Source organism: Rhea pennata, chromosome 1 (assembly GCF_028389875.1).
Source record: "Rhea pennata isolate bPtePen1 chromosome 1, bPtePen1.pri, whole genome shotgun sequence".
NCBI lineage: Eukaryota > Metazoa > Chordata > Aves > Rheiformes > Rheidae > Rhea > Rhea pennata.
The window spans coordinates 82,497,524-82,516,905 of NC_084663.1; the positions used below are offsets into that span (position 1 = coordinate 82,497,524).

The window sequence follows — 19,382 nt, forward strand, 5'->3', positions numbered from 1 at the left end:
AAGGACAAGCAAGTGGGGTGAATTGTGGGGCCTCTCAGTTATGTTCAGGAAGGCCTAGGTGGAACAATTTTTGAGGGAAACTGGCATGTGAGCAGCTACAGTTTGCCTGAGTGGCAGAGCTGAGGTGGAGGAGTTAGTCAGCACTGCAAATGTGATGACAAGATGCCTGAATCTCTGACAGGAAAGCAGGCAGAAGTTTGGAGAAAAATTCCAAGAGGAGTAATGAGTTGGCCAATGCAACAATGAGACATAATGGTGGCAGTGTTATACTACCTAAAGGGAGAGCAAAGAGAACATTAGGAAGGCCAGAAAGAGGAATATGGAATAATGTGATAGATGCACTATTCTCATGGCATGCTCACATGTTGACTCTTCCTCTCCAGTTCACACATACACATGCACACCCAAGTCCCACACGTGCATGCCTTCCATATACACTGCAAAACAACCGTGGACTCAGAACTGAATGTAAGCTGGAAAAACAGCTTGCTGGAGACTATTAATGCTGGAGTAGTGTCTGGTGACCTACCACCCTTTTCAGCTGTGGACAATCAGACAGTGTTACGAAGTAAACCTGTCTGGAATTAGAACAGTAGAGAAGGAATGTGCTGCAAATGATTAGAAAGAATAGAAAAAAAATGTTGCTACATAGAGGGATGGAGAGTGCTTATAAAAATAGACAGAAAATAGGAGACTCAGATTGGAAAAGATCAAGATAATAAATTGGGGAAAAATCAACTCAAAGCAACAATATTAAATGGCTAGGAGAAAGCTGAAAAGGAGTAATACTGGAAATTAGCTAGGCTAGCTAGATTTAAGCAATAATTTATGTGGTGGATTTATTATATAATATGATATTGAGGTTCTTTTATTGTGAAGGAAGAAGGAAAGAGAAGAGACAGAGAATGCAAAAAAAAGTAGTATAATTACAAATGGCAAGTACAAATACAATACGTAATCAGATAAAGAGATGGAAAAGGTGTCCTGCTTTTGGATCACCTTTAGTCTTGGATGCTGCAGTACCACAAAGATGTGGACGAGATTAAGGGAAATCAGAAAACTGAAACATACATGATTAAAAATATAGAAGAAAGGCATAAAGAAAAAAAAATCAAATGCACTCTGTAAGGCAAAGAATGTGGTTAAACAAAGAGAGATATTTTGTGTCATGTATTCAAGTATTCCAGTTCCTGCATGTTTAGTTAATAAAAGAGTTGCTCAAGATCTAGGAGGATCTAAGTGGAAGAACATACAATAAACAGGAAAAACTATCCTTGCCTGGAAATTTATTAAATTACTGAAGCATCTGCATCATTCATTTCAAAAATTAATCACTTAAAATATGTCTGTGCAAACTGTTTGAGAAACGAGTGAAAGAAATAGTTTTGCACTTACTACAGGAGCTCAAAACAATGAACTGAGAACATTTTTCTAACTTTTCCATTTACAAATCTATGAAAGACCCTAGCACATGAAATTATATGAACCTCTTAATAACTACGCTTTTATTATCTGATCTGGAGCAGGATAAAATTTGTCTTTCGCTAAAATGGTCATTCTATGTCAACCTTAAAGTTTGGTTTTATGTATACCATTTACATGCTAGGAAGGGATAGGGAAGTCTGGGGAATGATAGAAGAAGGACACACAGACAGGCATGAATGTTTCCATGTTCTTCCAAAGCATTTCTTAGATATTTCTGCTGTAGTCTTCACATCAAAGGAACTTTTTTTTTTGACTCAGATGACTACATATTATCTATTTTAATCCCCTGAGGCATTAGTTTTATCACTATCCCCATATCTCTGACGCTATGCTCATTGCAGATCTCAGCATCTAGTGGTACTACAAGTACACCTTAAAGATAGTATACTAGTAAAATTGTCCAAATGTCTCTGGTGGATTTTTAAGATCTACACTTCATAGCTGAAAACCATAACATCTGATCTTGGTTTGGAACGGAAACCAAAAACCTTCCAAATCCATTAAATTTCAACAGAACAAAGGTTGCGTTCGTCTTCTGGGTGTGCTTATTCACCTCATGGCTGAGGCAGGAGAGGATGCTATCTTAGAGCTTGTCTAACCACAGAGTTATTCAGAAGCAGCTGTTGGGTTTTAAATTCACATTCACAACCTGAATACACTCCTAAGTGTAGATGAGCCTTTAAGAATTCATGCAGACCACGGAGTACTTTCATTCTGTAGCTCTCTAGTTAAGTGTCAGTTAACTGAAGATATTGATTTAGACTTCTTGCAAATCTGGATGAGTTATTGTAGGGCATAGCTTGGAAATAAATATTTCTGAATTCACTAAATCAACATTTTCTCACATGCAAACTCAGCTAATGTAAAATGAACCATGTAAAAGCTATAGTAGGGGTAAACCCAAAAGAGAGGAATTTATTGCTGGAGGGTACAAATGACCATCTGAACAATAAATGATATTTATTACTGTTCTTCTACAGGCAAAGCACAGAAAATATTTGAGGAGTCTCACAAATCATACTCAGCAGGATGTAATCTTTCAAAAACCTTTTCATCCCAATGTCCACCTCAGTACAGATGTGTAATAGATAACATAAATGGTACTTGTTTTATGCAAGCTGTATATTTGCATGACTAGGCAGGTGATGACTCCCTCTAAAATACAGACACAAAAATAATCGGTCATGCACTCTGGTTGTCCAGCACTGCCTGATGGAAATGTGGAATTAACTGCTGTCTCCTCTATGTGCATTGAAATGCAACCAACAGGGTACTTTCCTAAGCTCCAGATGATTACCAATCAACTTAATTTCAACAGGTAGAGACATCTGCCCTGCCCCAACACATTAATGTCCTCATTTGCACGCATCTTAATCACACACTTCCACACTTTCAGAAACAATTGAGAAGCCACACTGCAAAAGGCCCCTCTTGTGCATGTGTAGGGGAGGTGTGCAAGGTACGGGAGAGGTAAACGGACTATTCAAAGAGAAGAGAATACTCTTGTTCCCATCTTTTCAAATTCCTGCTTCGCTAAAAGGGCAGGGGGCCCCTGGCCACCTCAATAAGCTTGCTCATGCACCAGACTACTTGCAGCACGTGAAAGAGACTCCTAACTGGATGGATGGTATGTATTTTTAATTCCTAAGGAGGTACAATCTTGAAGTCCTCTTCTCCTAGAGACTCACTCTGTATATTCACTCTAACACTTCACAACCTTGAAGCTCCTCTGTATCCACCCTTGCCACTCCTCTCCTCGTATGCACTTCCCATCCGTCCCCTCAAAAACCAGCTTATCCGCACATCCCCCACTGACAGATGTACACATCTCCCACACAGGAACAGCTGCCATTTACCTTTGTCATCCCTACCCACATGCTTATGATTTCCACTGTCCACCTCAAATTATCACAGGGAGGAATGCACATACCCTAGCACCAGCAAGTGTCCCCAGAGAAACCTAAATGCTCCAGTCTTTGCAGATAGATTTCACTAGCTGTATCAGGACTACAAAGGACTTAGTGCTGACATAAATACTCCATATTCTTGACATTTGAACATGGCTCAGACACTAATGCTTTGATCCCCCTTTCTGCAACCATCCAGCACTAATTGTACTCATCAATTCATTTCTGTTTTTCTAGCCAGCTGACTGTTTGATGACTCAGTTTGATTTTTTTTTCCATGCAGTTAAACATTGAGGAAGCAACACAGAAGTTGAAGGCGAGGGCATTGACCTGGGCTGAGCTGGGAGCAGTGAGCTGAGCCCACAGCAGCTGCTAAATCCCAGAGGCCAGACCTGCTTGTTGCGGTCACGCATCTCCCCCTCATGGACAAGAGCTTCACTATCCCAGTGGCTGTAACCTGGCATGGAAGCAAGCCAACAACAGGGGAAAGGGGCTTTCTGCTGGCTACAAGCAATTCCAAGCACTGTTTGGAAAAATAAGCTGGATCAACATCTTGAATGCAATTCTTTACAGTGGTGAATTAGTGCATGAAGCAGGACAACAGATTCCTAACATAGCCCATGAATGGGCAAGCATGACCTGTCTATTAGCTAAGTATTTTACTGGACACTACCTTTTTTGGTGGGAATTGATCCTTTTGTTGAATAAACCATAACTTTTATGTAACTGACGCTACATAAGATCTGGGCCCAAAGGCTTGCAGTGCTCAAGTAGAGAGGTTGTGTGTGATTGGACTGTATCAGACAGATGCAAGTCTTACAGGATTAGTCACAATCTTCTGATCCGCTGTGAGTGTAAATAAGCATTTCTCTACCCAATGTAGGACAGTGCTTAAAAAGACACCAAGGCTCTAGGCCAACTGGACAATTTCAGAACAGATGTTGTCAATATATGAGAATGTTTTGAAGGGAAAGGCGTCCTTACTGTTTCTCTCTCACACCCAAGATATATTCTGTTTCCTGCCTTCAACCAGCTTCCAGTCATGGAGAAAGCTGGTATTTTCATGTTTCCTTTGGCATCATTACTTCCTATGTTTTCTTTAACCTAGCTGTTGCTTAGCCAGTAGCCCTGTTAACTACCAGTAGCCCTGTAAACTGTAAAAATAAGGTGCATTGCTGTGCCTCCAAATGAAGCTGGTGGCAATATTTTAGCTATACATGATGGGATTTGCTTAGGACTATTCTGTAGTTCTTCAGGAAAAAAATTGCTATGTCTTTAAAGTACATTCTGTTGTATACGTCACACAGAAGACAAACACATCTAGCATGTGTTCCGTCCTTTCTCTACCCACACATCAAACCATTTTCTCAGTTAGTCATCTTTTCCTACCCTCCTCTCAACACAAACATTGCTTCTTAATAGTCACAAAATTTACCTCTCTTGTGCTTGCATAACTTTTTTCAGCACAGAGAGTTGTGCCACAAATGCAGTGGTTACGTAATTCTCCATTACCATAGCCATTTTATACACCAGCACAGCTTCCTGTATATGTATTTCAGACTTCCACATAGATGTACGTCCTTCACAACCCATACTCTTACGCACACCTCATTGATTTCAGCTTCTTTCTGCAGCCTGGCTGTATTTTTCTCAACACATGTCCTACTCTGCAACTCTGCCAATCATGTAAGCTCAATGCCTACCAGACACACCCAGTCCACTCATAGACAACAGCATCCCATACATCAACGCACCTGTCTTCACTGACTGTATGCACTTACCTCCTACATGATTCCCCCTTGCAGTTAACTCACAATCTACCCTCTTGCTTCCATGTACACTTGCATGCATATGGCCTTCTGCAGTTGTAGGCAGCCTCCTTTAAACCACGAGGCAGATCACCACAGTTAGCTTATACCCTTATTCACTTTTGCTACTCTTTATCACTCTTCCCTCCCCTATAAGCTACTTTCATTCTTACAAGCCCCACACCTAGGGCTATAATCCTTACCTGCACTTCCTTCATTTACTTTGAGCCTGCTCTGCACGATGCTTTCTTATTAGTCATGACTTTTCATTTCTTTCACCTTCCCTTCCACAGGCCTTACAAGCACAACTGGCATATACCTTCCTTACTCACATACCATCATGTGTCAACCCATGTTGAGTTCCTCCCATCTCATAACTGTCATTCCCATTCACTTCACTTCATGACCTACAGCTCCTAACTCACTCACCTCCCCTCACACTGCACACTTTACTTTGACTGTACTACAACTATGTGTCTTAAAAAGCCCTCCAGGTAGTAGTAATCTGTTTCATTCCTTTTCCTCCCACTACTTTATATCTTTAGTCAGCTAACACATTTGTACCATTCGCTCTTGCTACTTTACTTAGTCAGTACCTAACACAAACTCCTTAGCTCACATCTCAGTTCTACTAACAGAAGACACACCTCTTTTTATTCACCTACGTGTTGTGACACCCACACCCACACCTCATACTATTCCTTACTTCCTCTTGTTTTCCTCAGCTGATGCCCCTGCATCATATTGCCTGTTTTTCCTCCTGTTCTTCCTATACCAACTACCTAGAAAGAGACATCCTTTCTTCTGGCCAAGCCACTGCTGCCCTTCTGGACCATTCTCTCTGCACAAGCCATGCACAACTCTAAATTTCCTTCACCCTGAGCTGTCTTGCCTCATACTTCCTGTAAATCACATTTTCCCATGTATCTTTGCACAACATCCAGCCTTAATTTTGTCCACATGCCATTCAGATCCCTTGATTTTCCTCATTCTCATATTTCTCCAGACCTACCTTTATATACCTGCCACAGTTCACTCTGCCCACATAATGATCATTATCTTGCATTTCCTTACAGCACCTTTACACAGCTTTCTCCTCAGTTCTGCCTCTCCCTCATAACCAGGTACCAAATATCTACAGGGCTCTAGCAGGCTTCCACCCTCCTCTGAAATTTCTCCCAAGTATTACCTCCTTGTATACCTTTATGACTCCCTATACACTTTCCCCTACATCACACATTCAGTTCACATCTTGCTTGTTTTTTCCTCCCTGTTCCTCTCCTTGGCATGTATTCCACCACAACACAGACCTTCCCTTCCATACAGTAAGATCTTCCTTGCAAATACCTCTTGTCAAGTTCTTGATATTTAGAAGATCTCTTTTAGACCTCACACAAGCATTGTGTATCTCATTATTTTCCATACCTTTCTCCAAATATACAATAGCTCACATTTTTATTCCTCCTCCAAACATCCTGTGTGCCCTGTGCTTTCACTGATCTCCCCCTACTCCCACTGCATACCCTAACTCCCCCTTGCAGATCCTAGCAACCTTGCATGTTCCTATCTCTATCCTCATCAGCCTCCAGTTTTCACCTTTTCCCCATACCTCCTGTGTGTTACTTCCCCCTTTGAGCTTCTAGACTTCTTTCCACCCACAAAGATCCTCTTTTTTTTCCAGTTGCCCTGCAGTATTATTCCTTTTATGCTGACCACCTTTGCATTGCTCACTTGCCCTTAGTACCCAAATATACAGCGTTTGATACAAGCAGTTTATTTTCATCATGTAGCATCTTCCCTCCTAATTTCTGATGTCTATCTTTGTATGTACCATTTAATTCTTCCTTCCTTGGAAAAAAAAATCTACCTGTATCCCATACTTCAACATACTGCACCCTCCCACACAAAGCACTCCCATTCTGGCCCTGCTAGTACATCCTCTTCTCCCCATATTTTGGTTCATCCAGCTGCAATCGTACCTAGCTTCCCTCCCCCTATCATGCTCACACATGCAGTTCCTGGTACTGACATGTGTATCTGTGACCAGTCTCTTTACTACAAGCAGTTGGAACCATGCCAAACTTGCTTTCCTTCTCTGCTGCTTTTGTCTGTCTTTCCACAAAGGAAAAAAAAATTATTATTAGATCTTCCTTTTTTTTTTTTTTTTGACATCTTATTTATAGGTGTTTCTTCTACCACTTCTCTACTTACACGCTTACACAGGTCAGGTATTTCAGTTCCTGAGAATGTCTCTCCTATTTGTCTGGGTATTTTCCTGAAGGCACAATGTAAAGGCAAACTTTACATACCATTTGCACGCCTCATACAACAAATCACACAAGCCTAGCAGCAAAGAGCCCAGTGCATTCTCAGAAATTGTACTGTAGCTCATAACAACCAACTAGACCATATAGCACATATCCCTGTCTATTTAAAAAGAAAAGAAAAATACACCTCCCCCTACACACTCTTCTCTAAATAACTGGTTTTGCAATATAGGAATCAAAGAATGCATGCATAGCAGCCCTATTCAATCCAGAATATCCATCTGTCCGGATACTGTATATTTATAGTTCAAGAGATAGGACCAACACAGATCTTTCCCGTTTATTTTAATGAAGGATTAAGAACTGATCAGAAAACTATCTAAACCATTCAAGGACTTTTTCCCCTCTTGGCTAATAGCTGTTTGGTGTCTCCATAAAGACTTGCCAGTAACTGACGCTTTAAGCTGCATTTCAGCTGTTTAGATGAGAAAGAGCTTTCTATTTTCCTCTTTATGTGTGCCTGTGTTGATTAGTCGTGTGCTGCATTCCTAGAAGACACTTAGAAAATGCTGGAAATTGCAGCATAAGAATAGTTTTCCTGCCTTTCTAGCACAAAGTGAACATATCTTTTTCACCTAGACACAGATGTGCAGAGGAGCCTTTGATCTCCAGTTGCTTCCAGAGAATTTAGTATTTGTGTTTGAGGAAAATGAGGATTGATTCAAAGGTCATGAATAAGGTTTCCAGAGTCTGGCACAAAAAAACCCTACCAGTTCAGTTAGTTACCTGAGACATGTGAGGTCTAGTAACTGGGAATTTGGACTTCACTTGTCATGGGCTCTAACTTGCCCTTAGGGTGAGCATACTACTTAAGCTGAGGTTGGTTCTCACAATCCCTGCTCAAGATTTGCAACTCCTTTTGTTGTATCTGAAGTTGCTGGTTTCTCTCTTAAAACATAATCAAGAGTCTCTTTGCTTTTGCCTCTTAAATCAGATTCCTTTTGCACCTCATATTTCTCCTTTGCTGTTTCCCTGCCAGGGACCTAACAACAGCTTGTAGAGCAGAAGGAGAGAGGAAACTCAGGAGTAAAGAAAGCTATGGGGCAGCAGGGCTAGGTGAAGGAGGAGGCACAGTGGGAAAGGCAGTAACATTTGGGATAGATCTACTGCTTACAACACCCCCCCCCATCCCCATTATACTTCTTTAAAGAACCCCTCTCTCCCCCTCCCCTCTCCGCCCTTGTAAGACCCTATTAGAAAACGTCAAATTTCCCTTACCGTGGTAGGAGTAACCATGGCATCCGTGTGAATGTTTCCAGAAAAGTCGACATGAAGAGAAAGGTGGATGTAAATATGTTCATTCAAAGTCCCAAAGTTGGTCTGCCTGGGCTGTGCAGAGTTGCTCTATGGGAGAGGAACCTTAAACTCTGAGTCCCGTGAACATAATCTGCTCGATTATAACAAACCAGCTCAGCCAGATGGCTCTGTGCTCTGCAGATTAACCCCTTTGTTGCCACGCTCTACTTTTCCTACCTACCTACCATTTACAATAACCTTGCCTGCTTGGGGAATTTCAGAGAATGAGGCATTTTTCTGAAAATGACAAAACTGTCATAAAGGTCATTTTTCTCCTATGTGCTCGAAAGAAAGCCATCATGTACCTATTTTCATTTTTTAATGCTATTGATAATTTTATCCTTCTTCCAGGAAAAATCTTTTCGTATTATTAGGAACAGTGTTAGCATTAGGCAACATTTGAGAGAATTCTTTTGTTAAATCATAACCATCTCTTCTGAACTGTGATTCTCAGAAGACAATATTTTACTGGAGGAATATCTCTGCATTTGCACTCTAATGGTCTAGCCATTCTCCTTCTCCTTCTCCTTCTCTGTTCTTCTCCTTCTCTCTCTCTCCTTTTCTCTCTTCCCCATGCTCTCTCTGACTTCCACATGCACACTCACACAGATGCATGCACACACCACGCTTTGCCAGCATGTGTTGATATTCTTATCCATATTCAGAAGTCATTATAGGACATATAAAACAGGTGAAATAGAGAAACAGGATTAGTATGTTATAAACCTCTGCTCCCTCCCTCTGGTTTCTCTTTTTTTGTTTGTTTGTTCAGATTTCTTTTTGGGAGGGGGTTAGTATTTCCATTAACCAAATCACCCCTCCTCCATAACACAAAAATAAGTGTAGGGAGAAACAGTCACTCTTAAGAACAGATGTTTGGATGGATTTGTGGTTAGATATTCCTCCTGTTTTGATTTGGAGTTTAGTCCATTAAGAAAAGGATGGCAAGTGCCAAAAACATGGAAAGTTCATCAGCAACCAGCAGTGACTGGTTTCCAAACTTTTTATTTAGAATGATCACTCACAGAGATGGCTGATAAATTTAGCTGCATGCCTCCAAGTCTCCCTCTAAATTTATATGCTTAAGTCATCCTTCATTTCTATTTGATTCAAGCATAATTGAGCAAGTCATAACCACAAGAAAGTGATCACATAAAATATTGTATAATATTGTATAATATTTCAAATCTTAAAAGGCACAAGCTTGTTTCTTTAAAGAATACTTCCTTTACCAGTTCATGAAGCTTTCTCTTCTGCTGTTTAACCAAAGAACTTTTCCTCTTTCCTCTCCCTGTGAAATGATGACTAGCCCTCCCATGATGTCAAAGTATTGTACTATCTTATTTAAGAGATTTAATAGACCTAGTTAGTTGTCACAGATTTACGGAAAAGTTTTCCATTGTAGATTGAAATATGATTGGTGTTGTTTGTTATGAATGTCCTTTATCTGATCTTTTTCAACCATAAAATGACCCCATTAAAAGGAACTTTGAACTCCACATATTGTACCTGCCTTGTAAATCTACCTAAGTTGCTTATTCCATCTAAATGCCTAGACAGAGAAGAAAAAGAGTAATCTTCAAACATTGTCTCTTAAAAATATTCTAAATCTTCCTGCTCTGCAAATTCACCAAAAACTTTAAATTCTGGATAACTCTAGAGCCTTCTAGCCTTCATGGTTTGACTGACTGCAGAACTTCCATTGTTTTTTGAGCTTTTTTAGCAAAAAAGAGGGAATCACAATTCAATCCTGTCCTCCGCCACCAACGCTGTAGTCAGATCTGAGAAATGCCTAAAATATGACTCAGCTTTTAATTTACTGAAGTAGACAAACAGTGCCAGTAATAGAAAATTTTCATGTGTCTGGCAAATGCTATACTCCCCCAAAGGCAAGGAAAGGGTTAAATATCTGAAGGCAGCCCAAACTTTGCAGTTGCAGCTAGTCCAGCAAAAAGAAGGAAAATACATAGGCCACAAGTAAATGTTAGACATAGAGGGACTGGCTGCCTGTGATGGGAGGTAAAGCTACTAGAGCCATGCCTTGCACATGAGTTAAGGAGTTCTGTCCTGTACTTGTGTCTGGGTCCATAGGCAATCAGCATGCCTTGTAATTTCAGATGTGACACCTTTATCTTGCCAAATATGTATACACTGTAAAAACCATTGTTGACAGGGTGTTTTCACAGCTATGGAAAATGGAGACGTGTTTGATACTTGCAGTTTTCCAGGCTTTCTCCTAAAAATGTCTCTGCTGTTCCCAAACTGTTTTTTCTAAATATTTTTACATCTTTAGATGCATAGAGTATATATTTTTTTTTTTCACTTTAAAAATGTTTCTCACTTTTTGCTGGTAAACCATAAAGCTCCCAGAAGACCACCTTCTTTCAATAAGGTGAAACTTTGCAACTGCAAAGTCTGGGCTGCCTTCAGATATTTAACCCTTTGCTTGCCTCTGGGGAAGTATAGCATTTGCCAGCCACATGAAAATTTTTTATTACTGGCACTGTTTGTCTACTTTAATAAATTAAAAGGTCTTGGATCTGAAGTTCTGACATATCAGTAAAAGTGCATTACTTTGAACAAGTCTCTGTTCAATCTTGAAGAATTTGTAGTACTGCTCTGAGCATATTGTAGAAAGTCATTATTAATTTCTGGGGATTTCAACTGGAATAACTGCTAGGCATTGTTTTGAGTAATTAAGCCCTTGATCAGACTTCAAAATGTGTTTTATTTTATACATATTAAACACAGGTATTTTTATGTATATATTAACAGATACCACTCTAATTGCCTTTTGATATTTATAAAATACAGTGTTTATAGGTAAGATATGCATGTTAGCATGTAAATGGCTGAAGATTTTTATCGGATTTAATGTGTATCTCAAGTCATTACAAAAGCAGGGAGTTAATTTTGCCCACTAACCGTTAGCTTTTGCAACAGCTCCACTTGGCGGTCCAAGTATTGAATAGATACTGTAGGTATACCACAGGCGTTTCAGCAAGTTTGCACTGTACCCATGGTGGTTTTGATACACCGATAAATGCATTTACTGGCAATGGAAACACTTTCCAACCATGTGTTCCATCATTTATCAGAAGGTAGTTTGATGTAAAGACAAAAAAGAAATGAAAGCAATAGATTTCTGACTGTTTTCCCATGCTACGTTACCTCTGAACATTTTGTCCGATGAAGAATTTCAATTTATGAGGCTGTTCCCCTTTCAGATGTCAAAATCACTTGCATGCCAGCTTCAACAAGTTAATAAAGGGTGTGACAGCATTGCCAGGGAAGATTTTCTGTGGTATGAGTTTTTTGTTAAAAGTAAAAATAGATCCAAGCAGAGGATTTCTTTAATTGACAGAAATAGTGGCAGGAAAAGAAAAAAAGACTATTTAAAAATGATTTATTTAAATATTAAAAAACTACCAAAGGTACCATTTCAGAACTGACAGAATTAATGGAACCTTATTGACATTAGGCTTCCATGCATAATTGTGTCTGTGCTGAACTTGAGTCATCAGGTACACTCACGTTGGCATACTCCACATGTCTCTTACACTGTTGCACCCAATCTAGAGAAATGATAAGTATTAAAGAGACATTCCAAGCAAGATGCACAGACTAGGTCAAATTTGGTTCTGCTACACACTTCTTGAAAGATTGCCCTCTGCAGTTCTTCCTCTTTTGTTAAAAATAATCTAATAAAAGCTTAAAATAATAAGAACAGCTCGGAACAGTTAACAGGATAGAGTTATTAAAGATAACAGAGTAAAAAAACTGTACTCAGAACTCCAGATATCCCAAAAGTCAGGATGGAAAAAATGCAGGACAAGGACCATGAATTAGGGTCACACCCTGAAAGTCATTACTGTTCAGATCTATTCCTGAAAGCAATATGCTTTGCGGAGTTACCTCCTGTGCAGTTCACCTGTAAACTTGTTTTCTTGACATTAGTAGGCCTGATTTCAGGATGAGAATTACCAGAATGAAATTAAATAAGGTTCTGAATATGTTATTAATTTAAAAAGACTATTTTGCACCTATTGAGTAGAGTCACTATCACTTTCCTGAGTGAAACATACCACACGTAACAAAACTTAGTAGCATTTAGCCAAAGATTTTACATGTTTTACAAATGCTTCACTTCATTTCTAAGTTTCCTTGTTTAATGAAATTTAAGGATCTGTACTCCTACTTACTAAGTAGTATAAAAGAGAGGACTCATACTAGCCAATATACAACTATGTTTCGGCAATAGGGTTATGGATCATTACAAATCTTCTCCAGTATACTAATGTGTTACATCACTTATCAGCTTAGCATGTATTTTGGACTTCTGTAATATTTGTTGTTTTTCTGATGATATTTAATTTTTCCAGAGATAATCTTTATTGAAGGAATTGTGAAGATACCTTACAGCAGAACATGATTAGCTGATGATAGCCACAGTTTCTGGAAACAAACAAACAAAAAACTTGTGGTAACATTAAGTTTTCTTTTAGCCTCTACTCACCTGTTATGATTGCTGAATTAGTGGAATAGAACTCGCATAACTATCTGCAAAAAAATCCATTTCTTATTTACAGAAGTGCCTAGAAAAAAATGTCACGTTAAAGCTACAACAAGAAGTTAGACAGGACTATCTAATTCCCCTGGAAGTGGAAAGAAGTACCTTGAGTTTTTAACAATCCCAGGTGCTCAAGAAGATATTGGGAATCACATTGTCATTTTGTTGCAAGGAAAATAAATTTCATGCTGGGACTTATATAGAGGTGCATAGCCTGCAAGACATAGGAAGTAATCGGTGAGACCTCAGCTGGGATATTGGAGCCAGTTCTGATCAAGTTCAAGAAAGATCTGAGCCAGTCAGAGAAAATCTGCAAATTTCAGAGGCAATGATCGAATGTTTAAGAGAGTTTAAAACATAACCCATGAAGAAAGACTGAAATAATTAGAGTTGTTTACCAAAGAGAAGAGAACTTGAAAAGTGGTAAGAATGAATACTAAAAGCTCATAAAAGATTTCTGCATAAGAGCGAAGAACTCACATCCTGAGTGAAGGGGACAAGAACTAAGAGATTTGTGTTGCAGCAAGAATGATTCAAGTTAGATACCAGGAAAAAGTGCAGAACACAAGCTCCAGAACAGCTTGCCTAGGCTACTGTGATGTCTGCTTCACCAAAGGTCATCACAGGCAAGTTAAACAAATCTGTCAGGGCTGAGAGAGCTGTAACTAATCCTGCCCTGAGAAAAGGCAAAGGCCTAGGTGATCTCTCCTAGCCCATCTTTTCCATGATTGTGTGACTAGTATCTTCCTTGAAAAAGAACGTTCTCTGGAACATCATGTCCTTAGTGCTCCAGCCTAGCTTTTGAAATAAAACTCCCTAGTGAAATCTCTTGGGAAATTTCTTTTAGATAAACATGCCTTGGTTTGTATCACCATCATTGAGGGAATCCACTGCCACACACGGCAGAGATGCTTGCTAAAACAAAAGCACATATTAAAATTTCCACAGCAGGCAGGCAAACCTTAGTACTTTCTTTTTTGTTCTTGAATTGATCCCTCTATGTGTGAAATCCAATGGAACTATAGTATCTGAAGATTCAGAAAGAATGAAGAAAAAGTCAAATACATTTTCTTAAAGTGCCTTTTTAAAAAAATAATAAATTCTATTTCTAAGCAAAGCAGTTCCAAAGTGAAGAGCCGCAGAGTATTGCTAGTTTGCCAGCATGGCATAAGCTGTGTTAGCTAAATTCGATCAGCACTGAAATGAAAGGCACAGTTCTGTGGAATACATGCAACAATGGTCCAGCCACAGGGAAATGTGTTCTTGACTTATGTGCTTACATTCCTAATACTGAGGCCAAATGTAGGTATTTCTCTCATTTGTCAATTTTGTTTACTGGAAGGAATTAAAAAAAAAAAAAAAAAAAAGAAATAAAACAAAGAAGAGAAAGGAAGGAAAAATAATTAAACATTCCAGAAGTAAGTGCACTACAGCTTTACTCCCTTTAATATGCACACTTACAAGTAGCAATAAAAGTTAGTGTAAAAAGGGAACTGTATTTGGGCAATGACATTTTTTTAACTGATTTAAGAAATCAGTTAATATTTCTGAGATTATGTTTGCTAGAAAAGAACTTGTCATTGTAAGTATAGCTGATGTGGAGTGTTCAATAGCAGAAGTCAGCTTTTGTTGTCAGTGGGACATTTCTCAGCATTCATTTGTATACTCAGTAGTTAATAATTGTGGGTTCTGATTCTTCAAGGCATTTTTATTTGGATTAAAGCAATTTTGATTCAAACTTTTTATCTAATGGATGCTGATGCCAATTTGGCCAAGCTTCTACTTTTTAACTCTCTAAAAGCATACTGTGAAATCGCATCTGCTGGAGGAGGGGCAGAGCAGCAAGCATGACATGGATCAACTTTCAAGCGATCTTAAACTGCAAGTCACATTTGAGTTAATGCAGATGTACAAGCAGAAGGTTTAAGCAATTCTAGGCCAAATTGTCCTCTCTGTCAAACTAGGCCTATCATTTTAAAAATAAGATATTTCCCAAACTTAGGCAATGCACTTGTCTAGCTGCCTAAATACTGCTTCAGGCTCTCTAAACAAAACATTTAGTGCTTCAGACTATACACTTAAATTTGAGCATGATTATCTGCACTAGTAAACTGTTAGCAAGTCCTTGGCATGAACTTGGCCTGTGTCAAACAATGCTCTCTCCAGCAGTTCTCAGGCAGAGTTTGGCAGCTGGAGCAGTTCAGGGACTATTCTTGATAGGCAGTTTGCACACAGCCCCCCCCTTGCTGACTCTTCGTAAATACAGATGTGGGCTGCTCTCTGTCAGTTGAACTCGGGTCCTAGGAATACTTAGTTATTAATGTTAGATGTAGGCAGTGATTTCAGTTGGGACCCAAATGTGAATTTGTTGGTATGTACTATTGCAAAAGTCCCAATTCAACAAGTGGCATGTGCTTAGGTAATGACCCACAAGCCCAGAGCCTGCCTTCAAAGCTGGATTAGCTCTCCACAGGGATAGCAAGCTTGTAAGTGCAGCCTCTTGCCTGGCTACAGATTGCCACTGCAACACAGGGTGCTCAAGCCTGGAGGTTTCATGGAGTGCCATACCCAGACAAGGTGCAAGCTGGTGTCCTGCACATAGTGTGTGAAATACGCATGAAGATGGCAGATCAAGGATACACTATGCTTATAGTGAAGAGGATGAGCTGTGTGAGCATAGGCAGCAGGTTTTTTTCATGCTCAGAGCCTTTCTTCAGCTGAACTCTAAGAAAGAGAATCCTTTTCTCACTGGCAAGTGTTTCTCTTTCTTTTAACAGAGGAAACAGACAAACCATTTTGCCCCTAAACCCATCCTTCTCCATTTCTATTTGAAAGGAGGTGAAGGTTTTGAAATTTCAGCTTTTAAGGGAACATGGCAGAGAAGTCTAGGATTTCAGAATGACAATTTCTTCTGTCTGTAGGTTTTATAGCATGGCACTGCAAGGCTCTTGACTTCAGTTCTCATCATAGGAGGAGGGAGGGAAAGAAGGAGGCTAACTGGAAAAATCCAGTGTATTCTTTTTGGGTTAATAATGCTATTGGCAGTTGAAGCTTATTGTGCTTTGGGCTGTAAGGGATCCAGTATATGCCCCTTTTAAGTTTATAAACTAGCTGCAACTCTGAATAGCACTTCTCTGCTGTTTAAGGCAGCTCATGCCAAATATTGTTCCCCTACCTCATCATGACAAATCTCTCTTCCCAAATATCATCAATATTTAGCCCATGCCTATGATGGTATAAAAGGTCCCTGCTCACTTGTTTTGTTATCTGTCGTGTGTCTCATTCCAGTTGTGCAGTTGAGCCGTTTCTCTATTGAACACCACAAGAACTAGAACATTAGCTGAGGTTAATGCCCTACAGGGAAGGAAAATGGAGAAACTACATGTTCATTAAAGTACAACAGAGAGTGTTTATTACAGCTGAATGGGCATGGTCACATAATTGTTCATGAGCAGCAAAGCCTAATGCATGAGTTATACAAGTTTTCTTTCACACAAGTAACAAAAGGAAACTTCATGGGGTTTTACAATGGTTAAGAGCTTATTTCACAAATGTTCTGTTTAATACTCTTGCTCTGTTTGTTTTTCATCTTTGTTTAGTGTTCATTCAATGCTTTTTCTCCTTGATGAGAAGTTCCTTCTGAAGGCAATTCCCTAATGTGGTTGGCTTTTCTTGACAGTCAAAGATGTTTTATAAAGACAGGTTCCATCTTGAGGGCTTTACTTTTGATGTACAGCAAGACATCATTGTATTTTGCAGTGGTTTGCAATATATACGATTAATTGCAAACTAAAGGTATGGAGGACAGTTTTCGTGATATTATATGGTGTAAGTACAAATCTCCCTAAATTTTCATCCCCCTTGCCTAAACTATACAAAGTGAGTAGCACCAAATACTCATCTAGAGCTCAAATAAAATTTTTTTGCGTGGCTAGTTCTTCTGAAATTAGAAAATGTCCATGCAACAAGGTCAATTCATGTAGTCAGAATACCACTGATAGAGACAAATCTTTTTAGATATCATCAACCCCAAACAAGGCAAAATCCTAGGAATCTCTGATATCTTATGGAACGTGAAATCTCTGGGATTCTGGGACCAGAATGTTAAATGTATAATCTCAAGATTAAATATGTCCCTACCAAACTCCACATACTCAGTGTTATTAGTGTTTAAGTTCTCATGAGCTTTGTGTGAAGGAAAGCACTTTGTTGATCATCTCTTGATATCTTCCCTCAACTCTTCCCTGTCTTCCCTTTCTCCCATATGAGACCTCTATTTTCCTAAATCTCTCAGGAAGGAAACAGATGATGAACTGCATCTAAAAGGGCAATGGATCTGGGCTCTGACAGAGCAAGTGAGTAAATTTCAGAAAGTCCTCCTAAAAATGCCCAACTAGAAGCAAACCGTTTCCTCGCATACAACATGGTTTTAAGTGCTCCCTCTACTCACTGGCTTTTTTGCTGTGATGTGATACCTACAGAAAGTTGTAACTGTTTTGCTTGGAAAAAAGTAACCATGCAACATACCTTACTCTGCAGTGAGAGAAATGCCACATGTCACTTCTATTGCAGTCCCTTCTTAAGCTCTTTAAGGACAATTTCCATGCTTCAGGGTGTTTTTCCTAGGGATGGTATTCTGAATCAGCTTAATAAAATGAGGAGCATTCAAAACTTTTATGGAATTATCATTGGGTCACTTATTAAAGTGTAGTAGACACAAAGTAGGTCTTTACTGCCCAGGTGCTGGGTGGGGCTGTGTGGTTTGTGCGTTTTCAGTGTGTCTGTATGGAACAACCCATGTTTATCAATTCTGCTTCAGAGAGGAGAGGTTCAGGAAAGGGCTGCATGTAATGAATGCCTTGGGTTGAAATCTCCAGGATGTATTCAATTCATGTCTCTTTTTCATCCCCCAGCACAAGTGAGCTGGATGTACAAATACTGCGATCTACAATGGCTCCCATTGTGACTACTCCTCAGTGTGTTGGCTACTATCACTATCTCCTAATTATAGACAGTTTCATTTTCTTGTGTTGCATGCATATGGGACTTTGTGCATTAATACACACTCTTTGGTCCCAACCAAGCCCTTAGTGCACACTTACCCTTTCATAAGACTGTTTCTGTGTTTTGTGTGAAAAAGTAAAGTACAGTGATAATATGCAGGGAGGAGGAAGAAGGCAAAGAGTGAAGGGGATAGTGAAGAAATAAACATTCCTTAAAAGCATGAAAATAAGTACAGTCAGAGGAATTGATAGAAACACAGATATTGCTCTGTTCTTGCACACTGAGGCTACAAAATTAACAGATGAAGATGATGAGACATGAATTTGCTTCTCCTACAATGACCTGAGGCACAATCTTTTTTAGAAATATCCATACTACCTTCTACTCAGGCCAGTTGTTAAAAGCTAGAAATGAAGAGCCGTCCTCTATATTCAGAAATGCATCCAGAGTCTAGCCCTGACCTGAAAATACAGTCTTTTGCCACTGGTTCTAGGTTACTAACACACAGCTGGTGCTGAGAATTCCCAAGATTTCAAATGAAATCTTAGATTTGTTACTGTATTTTATTTAAATAAGTTTATAAAATAATTTTGCACATATGGAAAAAATTCAGAGAAAAAATATGGTTTTGCATGTGACTAAAAAAACCCTGAAACCACTACTTAAAAGATTTCTTGAGTTTTTGAAACATTTGTACTTGAAAAGATCAGTTTTCAAAATCCACTCTAAATTATTAGTTATCAGTAAAATTAGTCTGGATCAGATATTGAAAAGATGTTCAATGAGCATTTCAAGCTGAAGAACTGGAAAATTTGAATGAGAATGACATGTTACTGCAATATTAACTTATTTACGTATTGCAAAAATTGTATTTTGGTGAATATATTTCCACATAGCTTTTATAAGAATATTAACATCCTTTGTTGACTCTGTTCTGGTGTAAAGCAATACAAATAATGCAGGAAATCTTACCCTGAATATTATT

At 39.1% G+C, this 19,382-nt stretch overlaps 1 protein-coding gene across 2 annotated transcripts in view; it reads right to left on the reverse strand.

Annotated features, from left to right (window-relative positions):
* The window catches only part of NTF3 (neurotrophin 3), a 47,986-nt gene extending 39,068 nt beyond the window's left edge, over positions 1–8,918 (reverse strand). For both annotated transcript variants that reach the window (XM_062570872.1, XM_062570873.1), the window contains exon 1: positions 8,746–8,918. In XM_062570872.1, coding sequence (XP_062426856.1) covers positions 8,746–8,763 — 18 coding nt within the window. In that variant the 5' untranslated portion in view covers positions 8,764–8,918. The remainder of the gene's footprint in view (positions 1–8,745) is intronic.
* Positions 8,919–19,382: the final 10,464 nt, after the last annotated feature.